The 21,586-nt window shown below is 39.4% G+C and overlaps 1 protein-coding gene across 2 annotated transcripts in view; it reads left to right on the plus strand.

Moving 5' to 3' along the window:
- Positions 1–21,586, plus strand: part of LOC124151948 (collagen alpha-1(I) chain-like) — a 108,185-nt gene that overhangs the window by 62,651 nt on the left and 23,948 nt on the right. For both annotated transcript variants that reach the window (XM_046524653.2, XM_046524654.2), the window contains exons 18-42: positions 233–277; positions 1,473–1,526; positions 3,562–3,660; positions 4,062–4,106; positions 4,391–4,489; positions 6,007–6,114; positions 6,274–6,327; positions 6,492–6,545; positions 6,832–6,885; positions 7,525–7,569; positions 9,041–9,193; positions 9,661–9,714; positions 10,475–10,528; positions 10,938–10,991; positions 11,998–12,051; positions 13,066–13,155; positions 13,601–13,654; positions 14,595–14,648; positions 15,053–15,106; positions 15,338–15,391; positions 16,026–16,079; positions 16,955–17,008; positions 19,592–19,645; positions 20,077–20,130; positions 21,107–21,214. In XM_046524653.2, coding sequence (XP_046380609.2) covers positions 233–277; positions 1,473–1,526; positions 3,562–3,660; positions 4,062–4,106; positions 4,391–4,489; positions 6,007–6,114; positions 6,274–6,327; positions 6,492–6,545; positions 6,832–6,885; positions 7,525–7,569; positions 9,041–9,193; positions 9,661–9,714; positions 10,475–10,528; positions 10,938–10,991; positions 11,998–12,051; positions 13,066–13,155; positions 13,601–13,654; positions 14,595–14,648; positions 15,053–15,106; positions 15,338–15,391; positions 16,026–16,079; positions 16,955–17,008; positions 19,592–19,645; positions 20,077–20,130; positions 21,107–21,214 — 1,656 coding nt within the window. The remainder of the gene's footprint in view (positions 1–232; positions 278–1,472; positions 1,527–3,561; positions 3,661–4,061; positions 4,107–4,390; positions 4,490–6,006; positions 6,115–6,273; positions 6,328–6,491; positions 6,546–6,831; positions 6,886–7,524; positions 7,570–9,040; positions 9,194–9,660; positions 9,715–10,474; positions 10,529–10,937; positions 10,992–11,997; positions 12,052–13,065; positions 13,156–13,600; positions 13,655–14,594; positions 14,649–15,052; positions 15,107–15,337; positions 15,392–16,025; positions 16,080–16,954; positions 17,009–19,591; positions 19,646–20,076; positions 20,131–21,106; positions 21,215–21,586) is intronic.

Raw genomic sequence — 21,586 nt, forward strand, 5'->3', positions numbered from 1 at the left:
GTTCGCGTAGCCTAGTGGTTAAAGCGTTCGCTCGTCACGCCGAAGACCCGGGTTCGATTCCCGACATGGGTACAATGTGTGAAGCCCATTTCTGGTGTCCCCCGCCGTGATATTGCTGGAATATTGCTAAAAGCGGCATAAAACCTCACTCACTCCTACAGAGTTCCATCTACATGTCGCTATGGTAACATGATGGTTCTGTGTGATTGACGTACCACCTCTTATGTTCCAGGGTATGCCAGGGTCGGAGGGCTCAATGGGATTCAAGGGAGACAGGGTAAGTTACTCAGCAAACTGTTGATGCATTGCAAGCTGTCATGGCCTGATGGCAATACGCCGATGCAACGTAAAAATGTCAAAACGTTTGCTATTTATACCACAATACGTCATGCAAGGTAAAAATGTCAAAACGTTGACTATTTATACCACAATATGTCATGCAAGGTAAAAATGTCAAAATGTTTACTATTTATACCACAATACACATGCAAGGTAAAAATGTCAAAACGTTTACTATTTATACCACAATATGTCATCAAGGTAAAAATGTCAAAGCGTTTACTATTTATACCACAATACGTCATGCAAGGTAAAAATGTCAAAACGTTTACTAATTATACCACAATACACATGCAAGGTAAAAATGTCAAAAAGTTAACTACCATATTTTCTTGAGTATAGTGCGCACAGCTGTGTAGAAGGGGGTGCTCATTATACACGCAATAATGAGTTTTAATGTTTTTTCCCCAAACGGAAGGACATTACTGTGAGCACGTAACTTCGGAAATACCATGTCAACAAATCCATACTGAAGTCCGCAAATGAATCATGTAATTACACTGTCTGGCTAAAAAAGTGTTCTTTGTATATCTGGACTTATGTTTGTAACTTATATCATTAATTTTATTAAAAATTCCTTTTAATATTGTTTTAATTAATTTTGGCAAAATCGTGTGTTATGCGATCGGAAGATCGCACAACTCACCGTTATTAACAGCAACCACGATCAGATTACCGCTATTGACGCCTTGAATCAAACTTTAGTTGACAGAGAATGGATACATATATCATAAATGCCATACTTTGACTCGTTAAAAGTCATATTTGTTATAGTTTGACGATTCTATGTCAACACATAGTTCTTGCGATCATGTTCGCGGGAGCCTCGACGGTGACTGGTCAAACTGGTTCCATGTGAAAAATAATAACCGGCAATAGCAATCAGCTGCTTTGCTTAGGGTTATAATTATTTTAAATATATTTAGTAAAAGCTGCAACTAAAATAACAAGATATTGGAATATATTATTCCTGATAAAAAAATAGTTTCAGATACAATTTTTGCCGATCCTTGCATTAAAATCCTATAAAGTTATATCATTGGGTGTGTCTTGACTGAATCACCGATAGATTCCAAGAAAATGTGTGTTTTCTCCTTCTGTACTGTGTATAATGTAGTGTTTGTGTGTTCCAGGGATCCATCGGTGCCCCAGGAGCCCCTGGCAACTCTGGACCCACAGGACCAACAGTGAGTGCATCATACAGGTCCCCAGTGTCCCCGGCTTGTGTACTAGACGACTAACAGTTCCAGTTTTGTCTGTTGTCCCTAGCAAACATTGAGCAGTAAACATGTCAGCTAATTTCCCTTAAATGGGTCAACAGTCATCTCACAGTTCCAGTTTTGTCTGTTGTCCCTAGCAAACATTGAGCAGTAAACATGTCAGCTATTTCCCTTAAATGGGTCAACAGTCATCTCACAGTTCCAGTTTTGTCTGTTGTCCCTAGCAAACACTGAGCAGTAAACATGTCAGCTATTTCCCTTAAATGGGTCAACAGTCATCTCACAGTTCCAGTTTTGTCTGTTGTCCCTAGCAAACATTGAGCAGTAAACATGTCAGCTATTTCCCTTAAATGGGTCAACAGTCATCTCACAGTTCCAGTTTTGTCTGTTGTCCCTAGCAAACATTGAGCAGTAAACATGTCAGCTATTTCCCTTAAATGGGTCAACAGTCATCTCACAGTTCCAGTTTTGTCTGTTGTCCCTAGCAAACATTGAGCAGTAAACATGTCAGCTATTTCCCTTAAATGGGTCAACAGTCATCTCACAGTTCCAGTTTTGTCTGTTGTCCCTAGCAAACATTGAGCAGTAAACATGTCAGCTATTTCCCTTAAATGGGTCAACAGTCATCTCACAGTTCCAGTTTTGTCTGTTGTCCCTAGCAAACATTGAGCAGTAAACATGTCAGCTATTTCCCTTAAATGGGTCAACAGTCATCTCACAGTTCCAGTTTTGTCTGTTGCCCCTAGCAAATATTGAGCAGTAAACAAGTCAGCTATTTCCCTTAAATGGGTCAACAGTCATCTCACAGTTCCAGTTTTGTCTGTTGCCCCTAGCAAACATTGAGCAGTAAACATGTCAGCTATTTCCCTTAAATGGGTCAACAGTCATCTCACAGTTCCAGTTTTGTCTGTTGTCCCTAGCAAACATTGAGCAGTAAACATGTCAGCTATTTCCCTTAAATGGGTCAACAGTCATCTCACAGTTCCAGTTTTGTCTGTTGTCCCTAGCAAACATTGAGCAGTAAACATGTCAGCTATTTCCCTTAAATGGGTCAACAGTCATCTCACAGTTCCAGTTTTGTCTGTTGTCCCTAGCAAACATTGAGCAGTAAACATGTCAGCTATTTCCCTTAAATGGGTCAACAGTCATCTCACAGTTCCAGTTTTGTCTGTTGTCCCTAGCAAACATTGAGCAGTAAACATGTCAGCTATTTCCCTTAAATGGGTCAACAGTCATCTCACAGTTCCAGTTTTGTCTGTTGCCCCTAGCAAACATTGAGCAGTAAACATGTCAGCTATTTCCCTTAAATGGTTAAACAGTTATCTCCAGTACCAGTATGTCTGTTGCCCCCAGCAAACGTTGAGCGGTATACATGTCAGCTATTTCCCTTAAATGGTTAAACAGTCATCTCCAGTACCAGTTTTCTCTGTTGCCCCTAGCAAACGTTGAGCGGTATACATGTCAGCTATTTCCCTTAAATGGTTAAACAGTTATCTCCAGTACCAGTTTTGTCTGTTGCCCCCAGCAAACGTTGAGCGGTATACATCTCAGCTATTTCCCTTAAATGGTTAAACAGTCATCTCCAGTACCAGTTTTCTCTGTTGCCCCTAGCAAACGTTGAGCGGTATACATGTCAGCTATTTCCCTTAAATGGTTAAACAGTCGTCTCCAGTACCAGTTTTGTCTGTTGTCCCTAGCAAACGTTGAGAGGTATACATCTCAGCTATTTCCCTTAAATGGTTAAACAGTCATCTCCAGTACCAGTTTTGTCTGTTGTCCCTAACAAACGTTGAGCAGTATACATGTCAGCTATTTCCCTTAAATGGTTAAACAGTCATCTCCAGTACCAGTTTTGTCTGTTGCCCCTAGCAAACGTTGAGCGGTATACATGTCAGCTATTTCCCTTAAATGGTTAAACAGTCATCTCCAGTACCAGTTTTGTCTGTTGCCCCTAGCAAACGTTGAGCGGTATACATGTCAGCTATTTCCTTCTGTCCTCCAGGGTCCCCCAGGTCCTCCTGGACGACATGGTCCTTCTGGCATCATGGGCGCCACTGGAAAGCCTGGACTCCCTGGTCTGCCTGGCGCCATGGGACCACCGGTAATAACACTATATATTCCATACAAGTAGGATATTATATCTGAGACTACCAGGTGTTAACATTACAGTGGAGATAACTAGCAGCTGTAACAATATTGTTTGAATATTTATTATATAGAGTCATGACTTATTGAGTATGATACATTTCTGAATTGTCTATGAATAATGTGAATTTGAGATATTAAAAATGTGCTTCTTAATAATCAACCTTTTTCTTTTTGTTGTATTGAAATTAAAGTTCATTCAGAGAATTGTGTATCAGGGTACCTGTTGACTTGGTGTAGTTGTTTCAAGTGTGTTCAGTATGTATCAATTTGATAGGCTTTGCTATTCAAGTACAATGGGTTCCGATGTAAACTTGAAAAATGACTGCTCTTCGTCAAATTGTATGTTTGTTTTAGGGTATGAACGGCGATAATGGTGAATCAGGACCCAAGGGTGATGGTGTAAGTATCGCTCTAAGTCTCTTATATATGTTGCTTGATATAAATGTTACAAATATTTTGCATTGTCTGGTCCAGATTCAATTATTTACAGGCCGCCGTCATATAGCTGGAATATTGCTGATTATGGCGTTAAATCAACAAACAAATTATTATTTTTGTTGTTTTCTTCTTCCTATTATGATGATGATGATGATGATGATGATGATGATGATGATGATGATGTTGTTGTTGTTGTTGTTCCTGGCCTGGCATCTTGATCATGTGTGACAATGTTGTTGTTTCAGGGTCCTCGTGGACCAATGGGCGTGATTGGCTACCCTGGACCCCGTGGGGTGAAGGGAGACTCTGGACCCAGAGGACCTATTGGTGACACTGGACCCAAGGTAGGTTACACACCTGATATCACTGCAGTTCTGTTGTAATGACCAGTCAAATGTGTTCATACCCTGTGAACTGTGGCATATTTCCTGTCCATGGTGGATCATACAACTCTTGCTCAGAAGTTGTTTGAGTAGGTTTACAATATTAAAGGCCCCTTTAAAGCATTCAAGCATTGTATTGAATGCAGTTATTGCATTATTTCATGTGAAAAATTGCCTTGCCTTTGTATGTGTTTGTGATGGGTGTCACTGTCAGATAACACCTGGAATCATCACTATTTGATAGGCATCAAAGATTTATTCTATAGGCGGAATTGTACAAATAACTGCTTTTAGCAGAGATTTCTTATGATTATGGAAAATGTTTTCCTCCAAGTACATGGCGTAATAGTTGGCAAAGGGCGAAGGACACGTGAAGATCCAGGGTAGAATAGGACTTATGCAACCCACCTTGCAACATAAAAGGCGACTATGCTAAGAGGCGGCTAGCAGAATTGGGTGGAGAGGCTCGCTGACTTGGTTGATTCCGATTGCGTGGATCAATGCTCTTATGTCAATCACTGAATTGTCTGGTCCAGACTCAATTATTTATAGACCGCCGTCATATAGCTGGAACATTGCAGAGTGCGGCGTTAAACAACAAACAAACAAACAAAGCAAAGGGCTAAGTCACTGAACTGGTTAATGGTACCTAATGTATAGTGGATGACCTCACTTGATAATGTCCCCTCCAGGCGGGCGATAACTTCATCACGGACATGACGTATCTGTGTGATATCATCCAAGCGTGTAATAATGGTATATTCTGCACACAGTGGAAACCTGTCATTGAGTCCTATGTATTTACAAGGGTTGATTATCAGTTCTCAGCCTCACAAAGAAGCCAGAGCCCAAACACAAATCTACAAGTTCTTGATCACTGCATGTTTCTCAAGTCCATTTTCAAAAGGTCGCAGACCCTTGCTTATTTTACTGACTTATCACAGCTAAACAATTTACTCATTTGCCTCAAATTTGTGTGGATATGCCTCTATGACATCATCCAATGTCCACAACAATAGATTTCACTGTATAGCAAACAAGGGTTGATAGATAACTTCTGAGCCTCACAGAGAAGGATTTGTATAGCAAACGACCCGTGAAGATCCGGTGTAGAATAGATCTTCAGCAACCCATGCTTGCCGTAAAAGGCGACTATGCTTGTCGTAAAAGGCGACTAACGGGATCGGGTGGTCAGGCTCACTGACTTGGTTGATGCATGTCATCGATCCCAATTGTGTGGATCGATGCTCATGATATTAATCACTGGATTATCTGGTCCAGACTCGATTATTTACAGACCGCCGTCATATAGCTGGAATATTGCTGAGTGCGGCGTTAAACAACAAACCAACCAACTGTATAGCAAACGTTTCTGTATTACTACTTGGAGTCACTTGAAAAACAGAGGTGTATTGTTACACTCATTGTAATCTTGTTGAAGTGTCCTTGATAGGTAACTGTGTGTATTTCATGTTTAGGGAACTCCTGGTCTCGATGGAATGAAAGGCGGCATGGGTAACAAGGGTGACAAAGGCAACTTCGGCATCCGTGGACCCATCGGTATCGAGGGTATTGATGGCACCAAGGTACGGATTCTGTAAAATAACATTTGCGAATTCATAACTAAAATTATTTTTGCAGTTACATGTACCAATAGTTATGTTGATTATAATATGATGTCTTAAATGTTATGATATCACATGTATATTATTTTCATTTGTAAATCGGTTGGTTTATTTTGGCAGGGAGACTCTGGTCCACCTGGTGAGGTCGGCCCAGTTGGAATGGGCGGAGAAAAGGTGAGATAATCGTTTTATGATCCCTCATGAAAAATCTAGCAATTATTTTATTAATTAAGAAAAGGATATCTTATATTCTTATATTCTTGATTTTGTACAAGCTATTTGTCTGCAGTTCCATATTCAAACAGTGTTATAATTCAATTTGTTTTGTTTTTTTGCAGGGTAGGATTGGAATTCCTGGTTTCCCTGGATACCCAGGACCCCCTGGAGAGAAGGTGTGTGATAAATTCCATATATATGTAGTCAACTTATCTTCATTCTGATTGCCTGCATTTTATGATATTGAACTCTAGTTAGTGCAGCTTTCAGTTTGTATAACAATTTATAAAGTCAGTATCTAATCACTGACTATTTACTCTACAAAATTCAAGTTTCCATAACCTTGCATGTTTTGCAATTTATCTAAACTAAGATGAAAGCTTTTGTTTATCATTACATATTAATTAAACAAGATGCTGTTTCTGTTGGTGAAAATGTTCTTTTCAATATTTGTGTGTTTAGGGCGAACGTGGCCGGAATGGTCGTCGTGGAAGGAGAGGAGCTCGTGGGAAGTTGGTCAGTTATCTCCCCTTATATTCATGTACAGAGATGCCTTAAAATGTCAAATCTAATTCAGCATATCATTTGTGACTGTAAATTTATGATTTCAGCAGATTTATAATCTGCAATATTGTTGAATGTGTATCCTATTTGAGTTACTGGGCTATCTGCTTTGAATATTTATCACATAACCATGTGACCTGTCGAAATCTTTATTGCCATTAATTATTATCTGATATGAGTTGTTTTTGTTGGAATTTATAGTTTTTGTGGTACCAACTTTGAATATTTAGTAAATGTAGGCACTTTCTTGTCAGATAACATGTTTATCTAATATGGTGACCTGACAACGTCATTTTGTTCATGAGAAGCATTTATTGAAAAAATTACAAATGTTCTCTTTATTGCATATTTTCTTAGTAACCGCATCATCTTACTCTGAAAACCACAATGTCATTGAGGAAGACTGAAAGGTCTGTCATGAAGTGTTATTTCACTCGAGTGAGGTATTAGTTAGGTATTATCAGATAAATATCATATTTCATCACTATAACAATAACATCTAACAATATTTATGTATCCTCAAGAATGGATTTTGACCCTATAATAACTCAGATTTGTGAATGCTTTCATCCAGAATATGTTGTGTTTCAGGGAGTACACGGACCCCCAGGGGAGAGAGGCGAACATGGACCCAGGGTAGGTTAGCGGGCATGTTGGATTTTGTTTCAGGAGTGTACAACCAAACATGTGTTCTTTATCAATGGGGGTCAGATCCAATATACAAGTGGTGCTCTATGACAAATTTTCCTACAACAAAATGTCATTGTTCTTATGGCCGCATATACAAAATAAATCTGTCTGTCTGTCTGTCTGTCTGTCTGTCTGTCTGTTTGTCTGTCTGTGGGGTGATCTAGACTAGCATTAAATCTCTGAAAATATGTTTAGGATATTGTCTTTTAGTATATAATACAAAGATGTCGACGGAATCTGTTGTGTTTCATCTTCCCGAGGCAAGTGAGTTAACTGACTATATAAGTCCAGTTTCCACCCTTGCCGAACTAGGCTCATATTATGGAGTTAGATTTTGGCTGGACTAACGAGTCTATGCATAGTCCAATCAAAATCACGCACCGAAATTGAAATCCGGTTCGTAGAGTGTCATGCAGATTTCGTTCGACTGCAGGATTTGCAAAGCATGTGCACCGCTAACTCGTTGTCAACAGATATTTTCTAAATCTTTTCATGTTTTTAATCAAGGTGGTCACGTGATTTGATGCACTTCGCGATGTAAGACTCGTTTTATCACAATATAGATCTTGTTTATCGATCAGATCGTCTTGACTGGGCGCCACCATTTTGTTTGAAACAAATGCAAGTGATACGAGAGGTTGAATCTGATTGGTCAATAGGAGAGGCATAGAAAGGACATAACTCGTAATAGCCACTGGTGGCGCGACGATAGAGCCCAGGAATTCCAGCCTAGTTCGGCAAAGGTGGAAACTGGACTTTTAAAGTCAGTTAACTCTCTTGCCTCAGGAAGATGGTTGTGTTCAAAATTAAGATATCTAGACTTGAAAAAATATTGTAGACTTGAATGGGAATTTCTGGATATTTTCTTTTCAGTGTGAGTATGAGAGACTAGGGGTGATCTTCCCAATTGATTGTTGATCTTTTCTGGGCCCAATTAGACTGTCATGTTCTTTGGATCCCCTAATTCGCACCCATTGAGTCTGTACATCTGATGATTATCATAAATCACTGGTCCTTTAGTTTTATAGCTTCATCTGGTTCCACTTAGTTGATGAAACGCTGTCTCCATTACAGCAATGGTACCGTCCTCGTGTATGATGGACTCCCATGCACCTTCTGAACCTTGTCATAAGAGGCGACTAATGACATCGGGTGGTCAGGCTTGCACGTCATTGTATGTCAACTGCGTGGATCGATGCTCATGATGTCAATCACTGGATTGTCTGGTCCAGACTTGATTAATTATAGGCTGCCGTCATATTGCTGGAATATTGCTGAGTGCGGCGTTAAACAACAAACAATCCTTCTGGAGAAAACATGACCGTCCAGATTAATGGTGTTTCGCTATAAGGCCAAATAATGTGTCTAGATTTGTGGCAAAAGATGACTTTTGTTGCTATTGAGTTATTTGTTACAGGGTCAGCAAGGCGAGCGAGGAAAGCAGGGCATCCCCGGCCCACTGGGCCCCAAGGGTGATACCGGAGCTCCCGGGCCCCCAGGCTTCCAGGGAGAACAGGGAATACAGGGACAGCCCGGACCAACTGGGCTCATGGGACCTCCCGGATCAAGCGTAAGCGGCCAGATTAGAGATTTTTTCAGCTGCAGCTACAAAACCAAATATTTTTTATTTAAGACAAAGAGCCTCAGAAAAACACTGTGCAACAATGTAATATTTGTGGCAGGCAATTTCTTTTTTTTATCAAAAGTCTGAAGCATAATTATTTTTACAAATGGTTGGTCTCATAGTGAATTATTGCAAATTGCATTAGGAAACCACATTCACATTCTCACTAAGCCTATATAATCACAAATCCGATGTTTCCCAAAGTAAAAAAAGTGGCATGTTATGCAAATGATAAAATCCTTTGTTTACATCATCATTACATAATTATTATACTTAAACGTGAAGATTTGATTTATCGTCATGAATAATCATATTGATGTATTTGTTTCAATAATGGTATGATATTGTAGATATTAAAGCCTTGTTTGGACTCAGTGTTGTATAAATAATTTATCCCATGTGTTTATTTCCAGGGTCTCCCAGGAAAGGATGGTATGCCTGGCTTCAATGGTGACCGTGGTGAACCTGTGAGTATAGAGCTTCTTTTCACAGACTTGCAATCTTCCTTCTAGAAGGGATCCGATAGGGGATATTTGGGGTAAACTGCCGACTGCCTGTTGTTGCAAACACTTGCCCCCCCCCCAGGGGAACAGGGTAAGAATAGGTCCCTATCATCTATTGCTGCATGGCCTTTAGAGAGGATAGACTTGGAGCAGGTGGTTGGCTGTTTACGTGTCATCATGCCATGTCTGTTGCTCATGATTTCAGCCACTGGTTTTCCTGGTCCAAACTAAAAAATTATAAGCTAGCTGAAAAAACTTTGCAGGATGATTTGATATGGCTGATGTATTGCTGAACAGTTGGGATAGTGAGATGGAATTTGTAACGTTCAAGATTATTTCACTTATATTGCATGCATGCTTCTGTGTGTGTGGCTGTTTGTACTATACTGGACTTATAATGGTTTAATAGTGCAAGCAAACTGAGATACCATGCCACAGTTTAACATGGATACCCAACTCAGACACAATATACGGACTCCAACCTGACAAGTTTCTGAGCTCAAAGCAGGGTAACAAAAAGTACCATTGTCTATGTCTTTTGAATTGACATGGCCACAGGATTGAACCACTAACCTATCCATGGAAGTGGTCCTCTTCAAATCCACTCACTTACTCTAATACTTGTGTGCCCTATTAGTTTCCTGTATATCTACCAGTTGCAGTGTAGAACTTGTACTGTGGTAGGATGTAGTCCACCCCACTACTGTGTTGTTTGTCTCGACAGGGTCTGCCAGGATCCCCCGGCCAACCTGGACCAATCGGCGTCATGGGACCTCCTGTGAGTAAAACTCTGTATTGCCCTCAAATTGTTTAAATGTTCATATTCTTGATCAGTTTATCATCACTATCCCAGTGATTATTCCAGACATCAGATATTCAGACACATGACATAAGTCTGTAAGAAACTCACTGATATCTAATCACGTTATAATGATTTAGAGATAAACCTGTGTTTTTACATTTGAGGTAGTCTAACTTTAGATTAGATACCTCTTATTTTAACTTGGAGAAGAATGGTTTCAAATGTATAGATAAGATATTATTGGATTTATTGGTGCTATCATATGTTAATAACTAATGACAACATCAGTTCTTTGTTGCAATAGTAGCAACTTTTCGGTGTAGAATGTGTGTAAAATATCATTGACTGCAGTATTTGGTGTAATCGTCTTGTTCTCCGTTCACAGGGAGCTCCAGGAGAGCCCGGCACTGAGGGCGAGCGAGGATCCCCTGGTAACCCTGTGAGTAGTGTTCTAATTAATCACTTTCACTGATTGGTTTCATGCAGTACCCCCTTCTGTATCTATCATGAAACTGTGATCTATTTTCTAATTATGCTTTGTCATAATAGTGATCTTGTTGGGATGCTGAGTTTAGCTTCATCATAAGGCCTGTTTCTGTTTAATTGTTGGATGGTAGATGAGCTCTTTTGCAGAATAATGTTATCATTTAGTTTATTTGTTATTAATTATATGAAGGATACAGAAAAAAGAATGCTCAAATGTATGAAGTTTCCACTATCGTTTATTATTAACTGCTTTTTTTTAACCAATGGTCATTCTTGAATTGTTAACTACCGTATTCGATGTAATAAGCACCCCGCTCTAATAAGAGCCCACGGCAATATTTGTTAATATATTGGCTAGTGAACAATCCCAATTGGCACAACTTCTGACTGATCAATGTACACAAGACTTATTTATTCATGTATAATACGCACTCGTGTGTAATATGCATCCTTAATTATGGGCAATTAAATTCTGGAAAATATATCTGTTGTCTATAATACGCACAGACTTTTCTTTTGTATCATTTCTGGCTGTCAGCATAAACCCTGAAATTTACGATCTTTCAACTCTGTTGTTTTCTCACTAAAATTATATTCTAATAAGAGCCCCCTTTTTCTAATTTTGAGAGCGCCCTGAGCGCTTATTACGACGAATACGGTAAGTCCAACATTGGATACTCTCAGTGTTAGAAGCTGGGGGATCCCATGAGAGGACTGTCAACCACTAGCTATAATCAATATGTTAAATACAAGTAATGAGCAATAGTAATTAATTACTCATATTTAGTGTATTTTCCAGATATTACATTTCAAACTGACTAATTTATTATGATTAGAATTGTAAACAAATCTCATTTTTACATGGGCTGTTATATTTTGTATACAACTATGAGGCTGTTTATGTTTAATCATGAACACCAAGTTGTTGGTCGCCCCTTTACGTGTGGAGGATGTTTCAGGGTCCACCTGGTGATACTGGTCTGCCTGGCGCTGGAGGAAAGCCTGGAGGAGAGGTATATAAGATATATACACCAACTTACTGTCATCATGTTCTTACTCATCATGTTGTCATAGTTTAGAGGGGCGGTCGGGTAGCCTAGTGGTTAAAGCGTTCACTCGTCGCGCAAAAGACCCGGGTTTGATTACCAACATGGGTACAATGTGTGTAGCCCATTTCTGGTGTCCCCCGCTGTGATATTGCTGGAATATTGCTAAAAGCAGCGTAAGGCCTTACTCATGTTTTAGAAGCATGTGACTCCCAACTTCTTTGAAGATCTAAAGAGTACTGGGGACATATTCATATAAGTTCTTTGCGTGCTTAGGAAGTCTTATGTCTGAGAAAATTGTCCTTCGAAAGTTTAAAGAGTACCTTTATTTCTCTAAATAGCTCAGGATTTACCTTAGATACAGTGGAAATTCCCTTTGAGAGTTTTCTCATAAAATATTTCTATACTTAGTTGATTTATTCCAGATTCGGTGGAAATTCCTCTGAGAGTTTCTCTTAGGACATAGCTGAAAGTTGCTCTTAAGTAAAAATCTTAGCTAATCATTTTCTCAGACAACTTTAGCTATTTCTTAGAAGTTTCATAGAATCTTTTTGAACATGGCCCTGGTGTTTAACTGGCAGGGGTCTCATAGGCTTTTTATAGAATTAGTTTTGTTCAAATTGAAGTTTAGACAAATTCTTCTTGGTGGAGTGTTTTGTTATTTTCACTCAGATGAGAGATGTAGAGCAATTTTTAATGGTATTGGAAATTGGGGATTCGGCTTTGGGGATGTTGAAATATTAATTTTAATAAAAAACAATTGTAGAGGTTTCTTCTTTTCATCCCGATAGCATGTGTCCCGAAGCATATCATATTTTTGAATGAAAAAAAATAATTATTTTTTAGGTCAAATGTATAGCCTCAGATTTTTTCGAGAGACATCTTGACAAAACTTGAATGTTCTTTTACTGAAATGCTGTGCGAATCCTGGATACGACTTAGTATGAGTCAGGAGTTGACCAGTGTGAGTGAATGTTTCAGGGTCCGGCTGGACCACGTGGTGAGGCTGGACCCCCTGGACCCCCCGGACACGGAGGTTTCCCCGGAGAGAGAGGATTCCCTGGACCTGCTGTGAGTATATACACTGTTTCCCTGAACCTGCTGTGAGTATATACACTGGACCTGCAGTAGCTGGCAGAGTAATGCTGCTTTTGACATCTGTAAAACTGTATTTTTATATTTCATACAATATACCTTCTGAATGGATGTGTTAAAAATTCCATATTTCATTAGATACCTGCCGCCGTGGCAGGTATTGAGGTGAGAATCTATGACTAGTACGTTAAAACTGAAATTCTAGAATGATTTGATATCTCTTGATCTCCTAAAAATGCATGTACTATATTCCTACAAATTAGTATATTGTGGTGTGTTTTTATACTATGTTCCTACAAACTAATATCAATTGATGTTTGATGAAGTGAGAGTATATGCTATTTTACTATAAACTAATTGATTATTGTGTTTCCATGTTGTGAGTATATATACTATATTCCTATAAACTATACACTTGCAGGGCGAGAGTGGTATTCCTGGTACAGGTGGCCCAGTTGGACCTCAAGGACCTCACGTGAGTAGTCTCCCTTTGTAACTGAATTAACAAGCTCCTTACAGCTACCAGTCACAGCTCCCCACTGAGATAGGTGGCCACAGCCATGTGTGGAGTTGAACTTGCAACTGAATGACCGTTATGTTTACAAACAAGCGGAGACTGTCGTGATGCCAAACTCTTCCCCCAACTAATTTATTTTGTTTGTTTGTCAATTTCAATTTCTATTTCATTTCACTGGCATGTATCAAGTCTTTGAAAAGGCCTTCAGAAGTGATAGACATAAGGAAGAAAATTTAATGATGTCAACTTCTTTATTACGAGGAACACAACATTTCGGAGTAAATGCTTACTCCTTTATTCACCTGATGAAGGAGTAAGTATATACGAGCGTACTCCGAAACATTGTGTTCCTCCTAATAAAGAAGTTGACATCCATCAATTCTCTTCCCTAACCATCATGTAATTGGTTTAGTAAGAATGTAAATTGTATGTTGATGCATTTCCGTTAATCTGCAATCTCGAACCAATCTGATTTAATTCATCATTTAAAATTCATCTGGGAAACAGTAAGTCAAATTGCTGGGTGCGGCGTAAAACATGAAACGCCCAAACCACAACCATGTATGTAATTGTGCTACAGCTTAAGAACTGTCCCTTCAACCGTCTTGGTTTTGTTGTTGTAGTGAATTCACTGGCCGTTCTGAACATTCGTAAATAAAAATGATGCAACTATAGGTCATCATGCGAAAGGATAGAGAAAAAAATAAATCAACCATAACATGTTCGAAGTCGGAGAAATCACTTGAATATATTGATTCTGAAAGTATTATCAACAAATTTGAGCGATTTCTCCGTTACAGAAATCTCTGTGGAAGTGTTTTAAGAAACAACACTTAAACTATGCAGTGCACGTGGTGTCTGTGATTCCAGTTCTGGAGACAGTGTGTTGTTGTTTCAGGGAGAGAAGGGTTCCCAGGGAGAGCCAGGCCCGGCAGGATCGACAGGCATCAGGGTAAGGAGTCCAGCAGCTTCTCAGGGATTTATCTAGACCGTCTCAGAGGCTGATGTACGGCCCTAAGTCTGCAGCAAATGGCAGAACAAATTCCCAATTTGAATTAACAATTCCAAATTTTACTCAGAAGTTACAAAATATAAACATCAATAAAACTCAATTTTGAACAATATCAAGGGTACCCAAGATAAATCCCTGAAAGATTTATTTAAACTCACAAAAGACTTTACACAAGTTTACTGAAACTCTTGAAACACAGAAACTTGAGAGTCTTTCCTTTTTCATAAAAATGAATATGTTGATTGAAACTATGCTGTTACTTATATCCATGCTCATGTCATTTTTGTATTTATTTTCTGTGACAATTGATTATCATCTACTAATTATTTTGCGTTATCTTCCAGGGCCGTATTGGCATGCCCGGCCCACTTGGCAAGAGAGGGTTGAAGGGAGATATGGTGAGCTAACATGTCATTCCTTGATAAATCAAGCAAATAAAAGTTGGTAATAATATAATATTATTTGTAAAAAAAATTCATTGCATTTGCCATAAAGTTAATGCATTTTTCAGTATGTGTCCATTTATGGCAAGGGATGATGCTGTGATGTAACTGAAATACTGATCAATAGTGGTTGAACATAGATAACTCACTCACTCCAATATCTAATGTGCGATGTTTGTCTTTCAGGGCCAAGAGGGCATTCCTGGTCAATCTGGAGTCCAGGGACCGCAGGGACCAAGGGTAGGTCATTATCAGTGTGTTGATTGGGTCACTAGGTCATTATTATTGTTGTTAATTTTGTTATTATTATGTTTGCATTCAAGTGATATGGCTAGGTTGCAGGGAATAAATCTTCATAATGTGACAACGTATTTTGCAACATAGTGTGTCTAATGTTACATGTTACATTAGTGAAGAGTACAAGCTGAGGGTATTTGAATTAATTCACAAGTCTTGACAAAGGAAAGTTAATCCATAATTTAGCTATTTGAAAGTAGTTTATACTATATTATCCACAATTGGTTTTAGGATTTGCTTTTCAATTGTGGATTTGCCAGTCACATAACATCTTCTTCACTTATTAGCAGTAATACACTGACAGCATGATGATGTCACATTGCTGATAATAACATATGGAACAATGTGTATGAATCAGCCAATCAATGTGAAGTAAATATTAACTTTTGCAGTGAGAAAATAATTACACAATATCTATGCTATATCATTCTATAGTGATTATAACAGATTGTAGTACATGTATTTGGTATGAAAAAGTTCTGCTATATACATATTACAGTAATCGTTTGTATGATGAAACTAGTGTGTGCATTTATACATGTGTTGGGCATGTTGTGATAATGTATACATGTTCCAGGGCTACAGAGGACCATCTGGACCTGTGGGTGCCCCAGGCTTGGAGGGAGATAAGGTACGTCTTTCACCGTGTTCTTGTCGAAATAAATAAACTGACTTATTTGTTTCAGCTTCATTGCACTTGACAAGAGTCTTTAATTTCTAATCCAGGAGTTTTATTGGTACACTTTAGTTGTGACAGTGGAAACCTCTACTGATTTACCCATGGACAGAAGCCTCACAAATTTTGACACAAAGCTTTTTGTATTTTTTCTAAATGCTACAACTGTAAAGATATGGTGTATTTAATTTTTGTTTTGACATGAACACTGAGTAGCACAAAGTAACCCTTAGGTTAAGACCGCCTCTGTTGTCTAGGGGTAGAGCGTTCACCTGTAGAGTGGAAGGCCTAGGTTCGATCCCTGGCTGTGTCATACCAAAAGACGTTAAATGATGATACTTGTTGTTGCTCTGCCTGTCCCTTGGCATTAAGAGGCTAAAACAAGGACTGGACGACTCGGAGTCAGTATACTGTGTCTGAGTGGGGTATTCATGTTAAACTGCGGCATGGTATCTCAGTGGGCTAGAGCTATAAAATCGTCATTAGTCAGGACTAGTACAATCAGCCACACACACACGTGCATGCACGTCACTATATAAGTGCAATAATCTTGGACAAGACGTTCAACCCCACTTCACCTCACCTCACCTCAGGTCAGCATCTTAAATTAGGGTTGCTCATTGGAACCAAATCACTTTTTTTATCCAGAAGCAATTTAATATTACAATAATGAGGATGATTCTGCAATAAAAGTTTTGATATTATTACTTGTTACACATTTTCTGCATGTGTAGATGTGCTCCAGATCTGACCACGACTTGACCAGATATGATGTATTGGATGAGATGTGTAGGAAATATGATATATCCTTTACATATTCTTGTTTCCAGGGAGATCCTGGCCCCCCAGGAGAGAGAGGATTCAAGGGTGATGATGGACCATTTGTAAGCTATTACCTTTATACTTGCTATTGTTTTGCTCAGATCAGTCTCCCCAGCTTGGGGACCCATGAAGATTCCGGGGTAGATTAGGTCTTCAGAACCCATGCTTGCTGTAAAAGGCGACTATGCTTGTCGTAAAAGGTGACTAACGGGATCTGTGGTCAGGCTCGCTGACTTGGTTGATGCACGGTCATCAATCCCAATTGCGTGGGTTGATGCACATGAATAATAATCACTGGATTGTCTGGTCCAGACTTGATTATTTACAGACCGCCGTCATATAGCTGGAATATTGCTGAGTGCGGCGTTAAACAACAAACCAACCTAACCAACCCAAGCTTGGGTGGAGCTGTGGTTTGTTTGTTGTTTAACACTGCAGTCAGCAATATTCCAGCTACATGATGGTGGTCTGAAAGTAATCAAGTCTGGCCCAGACAATCCAGTGATTGACATCATGAGCATTGATCTAATGAGTTGGGATATGATGACAAGCATCATCCAAGTCAAACAAGCATGGGTTGCTGAAGAATATGGAGTTACTGGAGCTATGATGTCATTTCTGTATAGCCTCTATTATGTCTGCTGACCTCATGCTTGTCATTCAAATCTGACTAAAGAAGATTGGGTGCTCATTCACGTTAAGTCTGGCTCAGATATGATCATGTACAGTCGCCGAATGCTGACTGTGTGTTATGAAACATTCACTCATTGCTCATATACCACATACCATGTAGTGAATAACAGTTCTGAGCTGTCTTCTCCCTTTGTTTACTGACAAAGGTATGTGGAAATAGGAGATGCTGTATTGTCTGTATTCCCTTCTGTATTGTCTGTATTTCCTGCTGTATTGTCTGTATTCCCTGCTGTATTGTCTGTATTCCCTGCTGTATTATCTATATCCCGTGCTGTATTGTTTTATTCCCTGCTGTATTGTTTGTATTCCCTGCTGTATTGTCTGTATTCCCTGCTGTATTGTTTGCATTCCATGCTGTATTGTCTATATTCCCTGCTGTATTATCTATATTCCCTGCTGTATTGTTTGTATTCCCTGTTGTATTGTCTGTATTCCCTGCTGTATTGTTTGTATTCCCTGCTGTATTGTCTATATTCCCTGTTGTATTGTCTGTATTCCCTGTTGTATTGTCTGTATTCCCTGCTGTATTGTTTGTATTCCCTGCTGTATTGTCTATATTCCCTGCTGTATTGTCTGTATTCCCTGTTGTATTGTCTGTATTCCCTGATGTATTGTTTTATTCCCTGCTGTATTGTTTGTATTCCCTGCTGTATTGTCTGTATCCCCTGCTGCATTGTCTATATTCCCTGATGTATTGTTTGTATTCCCTGCTGCATTGTCTATATTCCCTGCTATATTGTTTGTATACCCTGCTGTATTGTCTGTATTCCCTGCTGTATTGTCGTTATTCCATGCTGTATTGTCTATATTCCCTGCTGTATTATCTATATTCCCTGCTGTATTGTCTGTATTCCCTGCTGTAATGTCTATATTCCATGCTGTATTGTTTGAATCCTATGCTGTATTGTCTATATTCCCTGCTGTATTGTTTGTATTCCCTGCTGTATTGTCTGTATTCCCTGTTGTATTGTCTATATTCCATGCTGTATTGTTTGAATCCCATGCTGTATTATCTGTATTGTCTGTATTCCCTGCTGTATTGTGTTCACTGCTGTATTGTCTGTATTCCCTGTTGTATTGTTTGTATTCAATGCTGTATTGTCTGTATTCCCTGCTGTATTGTCTATATTCCATGCTGTATTGTCTATATTCCCTGTTGTATTGTCTATATTCCATGCTGTATTGTCTGTATTCCCTGATGTATTGTTGTATTCCATGCTATATTGTTTGTAATCCCCACTGTATTGTCTATATTCCCTGCTGTGTTGTCTGTATTCCCTGCTGTATTGTCTGTATTCCCCACTGTATTGTCTATATTCCCTGTTGTATTGTCTGTATTCCCTGCTATATTGTTTGTATTCCCTGCTGTATTGTCTGTATTACCTGCTATATTGTTTGTATTCCCTGCTGTGTTGTCTGTATTCCCTGCTGTATTGTCTGTATTCCCCACTGTATTGTCTATATTCCCTGTTGTATTGTCTATATTCCGTGCTGTATTGTCTGTATTCCCTGCTATATTGTTTGTATTCCCTGCTGTATTGTCTGTATTACCTGCTATATTGTTTGTATTCCCTGCTGTGTTGTCTGTTTTCCCTGCTGTATTGTCTGTATTCCCTGTTGTATTGTCTATATTCCCTGTTGTATTGTCTATATTCCCTGCTGTATTGTCTGAATTACCTGCTATATTGTTTGTATTCCCTGCTGTGTTGTCTGTTTTCCCTGCTGTATTGTCTGTATTCCCTGTTGTATTGTCTATATTCCCTGCTGTATTGTCTTTATTCCCTGCTGTATTGTCTATATTCCCTGCTGTATTGTCTATATTCCCTGCTGTATTGTCTATATTCCCTGCTGTATTGTCTATATTCCCTGCTGTATTGTCTATATTTCCTGTTGTATTGTCTATCTTCCATGCTGAATTGTCTATATTCCATGCTGTATTGTCTGTGTTTCAGGGGCCACCTGGACCACAAGGACCTCAGGGACCACAGGGTGCAGCGGGTCCACCAGTAAGTCTTTATACACCAGTCGTCATGCCAACTTGCCTAAGCAGGGAATTATTTAATTTAGTGATTTCTCATTGCCTGGGATTTTGTCTGGAGGTTAGATATTGTTTCAGCTACAGCTGCAAAACCAGATATTTATTTTAATTAAAGCCATTAGCATGAAGATGAAGAAAATCGCCTTGCAACAAATGTAATTTTTGTGGCAGATAATTTCTCCTTTCTTTCAACAGCCTGAAGCATAATTATTTATTTCAAGAGAATTTTCTGGGACAATATATTCTTTTCTACAGTCCCAATTTTTTATGATTAATATTGATGTTTACTCATCAGTAAAGAAGTTTACTTCAAGAAAGGGGAAATCCTCAATAATAAGGGTGGGTTCGTGCCATGTGATGTGTCATGTGAAGTGTCATGTGATGTGATGTGTTTTTCAGGGCCCCTATGGAGAACATGGACTGCGAGGTGTGCAGGGAGTGCGAGGCAAGAAGGTGGGTGACGAGGGCTGGAGAGCATCTAGTGCTGGCATTCTACACTTTGTTGGGATGGGTACAAACTGCCACTGGAACTATTTGCTATTCAGTAGTGTAACATTTATAACATATTTGACCATGTAACCATGGTTATTAAAGAGTTAGTTGTGTGATTATTATAACACATTCCAAGATGCTCAAAATGATCTTCAGCTATGACAATAGTGAGGCTATGTAAATGGGAACGGTGGAGTGGCCTAGTGGTTGAACCATTTGCCTGGCACACTGAAGGACTGTGCTGGATTCCCTATGTGGGTTTAACGTGTGAAGCATGTGGGAGTGTCCTTCATTGTGATATTGCTGGAAGTTTGCCAAAAGTGGTGTAAAAACTATGTCACTCACTCACTCACTCACTCCCGGATACTGATCATTTACATCAATAACAAATTCTCAAAGAAATGAACTTTGTTCCATGTGATCATGTTCACATTTGGAATATAATGTTCTCACCGCCAAAAGAAACGCGAACCATAGAAACATATAGAGAAGTATGTACATTAAGAAGAGATGTTTCCAATGTGTACCAATTAATGACAAAAGTAACTATCAGTCAAGTGTCACCACAGAGTGTCTTTATTCTTACCACGATATGCTGCACGTGATTTCCAAACTTTACACACTAATCCTGCACAAATGGTGTATCTCGAGTCATGGATCTATGACGTCACATGTGATGCCTTCATGAGCATTGATTCACACAGCATACCATTATGTTCATTTGTGCATCAAACCATTCTAATATCTCTTGAACATGAGTAATTCTTCATATATTAACCAACATGTATGGTAATCGCGTTTCTCTTGTCGGTGAGTATACAACAGTGATATTGTAAGAGTGCAGTCATTACCTATTGCAGCTACTTAGCTCATGCTCATGCTGTTAGTGCAGTGTCTCGGCGAGGCATGTTATGTGTATCTGTGGTTGTTTCTCCAGGGTTCCGAGGGCCCCAGAGGTTTGTTGGGACCCACAGGTCTCCCAGGTATTCAGGGCATGCCTGGCCCCCCAGGACCCAAGGGAGAGTCTGGCGATCGTGGATCTATGGTAAGTTGATCTGTTAAACAAGGGAGGTGGGGTAGGCTAGTGGGTAATGCCAGGACCCAAGGGAGAGTCTGGTGATTGCGGATCTATGGTAAGTGGATCAGTTAAACCAGGGAGGTGGGGTAGGAGAGTGTCTAATGCCAGCAACCAAGGGTGAGTCTGGCTATCGTGGATCTATGGTAAGTGGATCAGTTAAACCAGGGAGGTGGGGTAGGAGAGTGTCTAATGCAAGGACCCAAGGGAGAGTTTGGCGATCATGGATCTATGGTAAGTGGATCAGTTAAACTAGGCAGGTGGGGTAGGCCAGCGGGTAATGCAAGGACCCAAGGGAGAGTCTGGTGATCGTGGATCTATGATAAGTGGATCAGTTAAACT

This window comes from Haliotis rufescens, unplaced genomic scaffold, assembly GCF_023055435.1.
Source record: "Haliotis rufescens isolate VD_foot unplaced genomic scaffold, xgHalRufe1.0.p SCAF_8, whole genome shotgun sequence".
Taxonomy (NCBI): domain Eukaryota; kingdom Metazoa; phylum Mollusca; class Gastropoda; order Lepetellida; family Haliotidae; genus Haliotis; species Haliotis rufescens.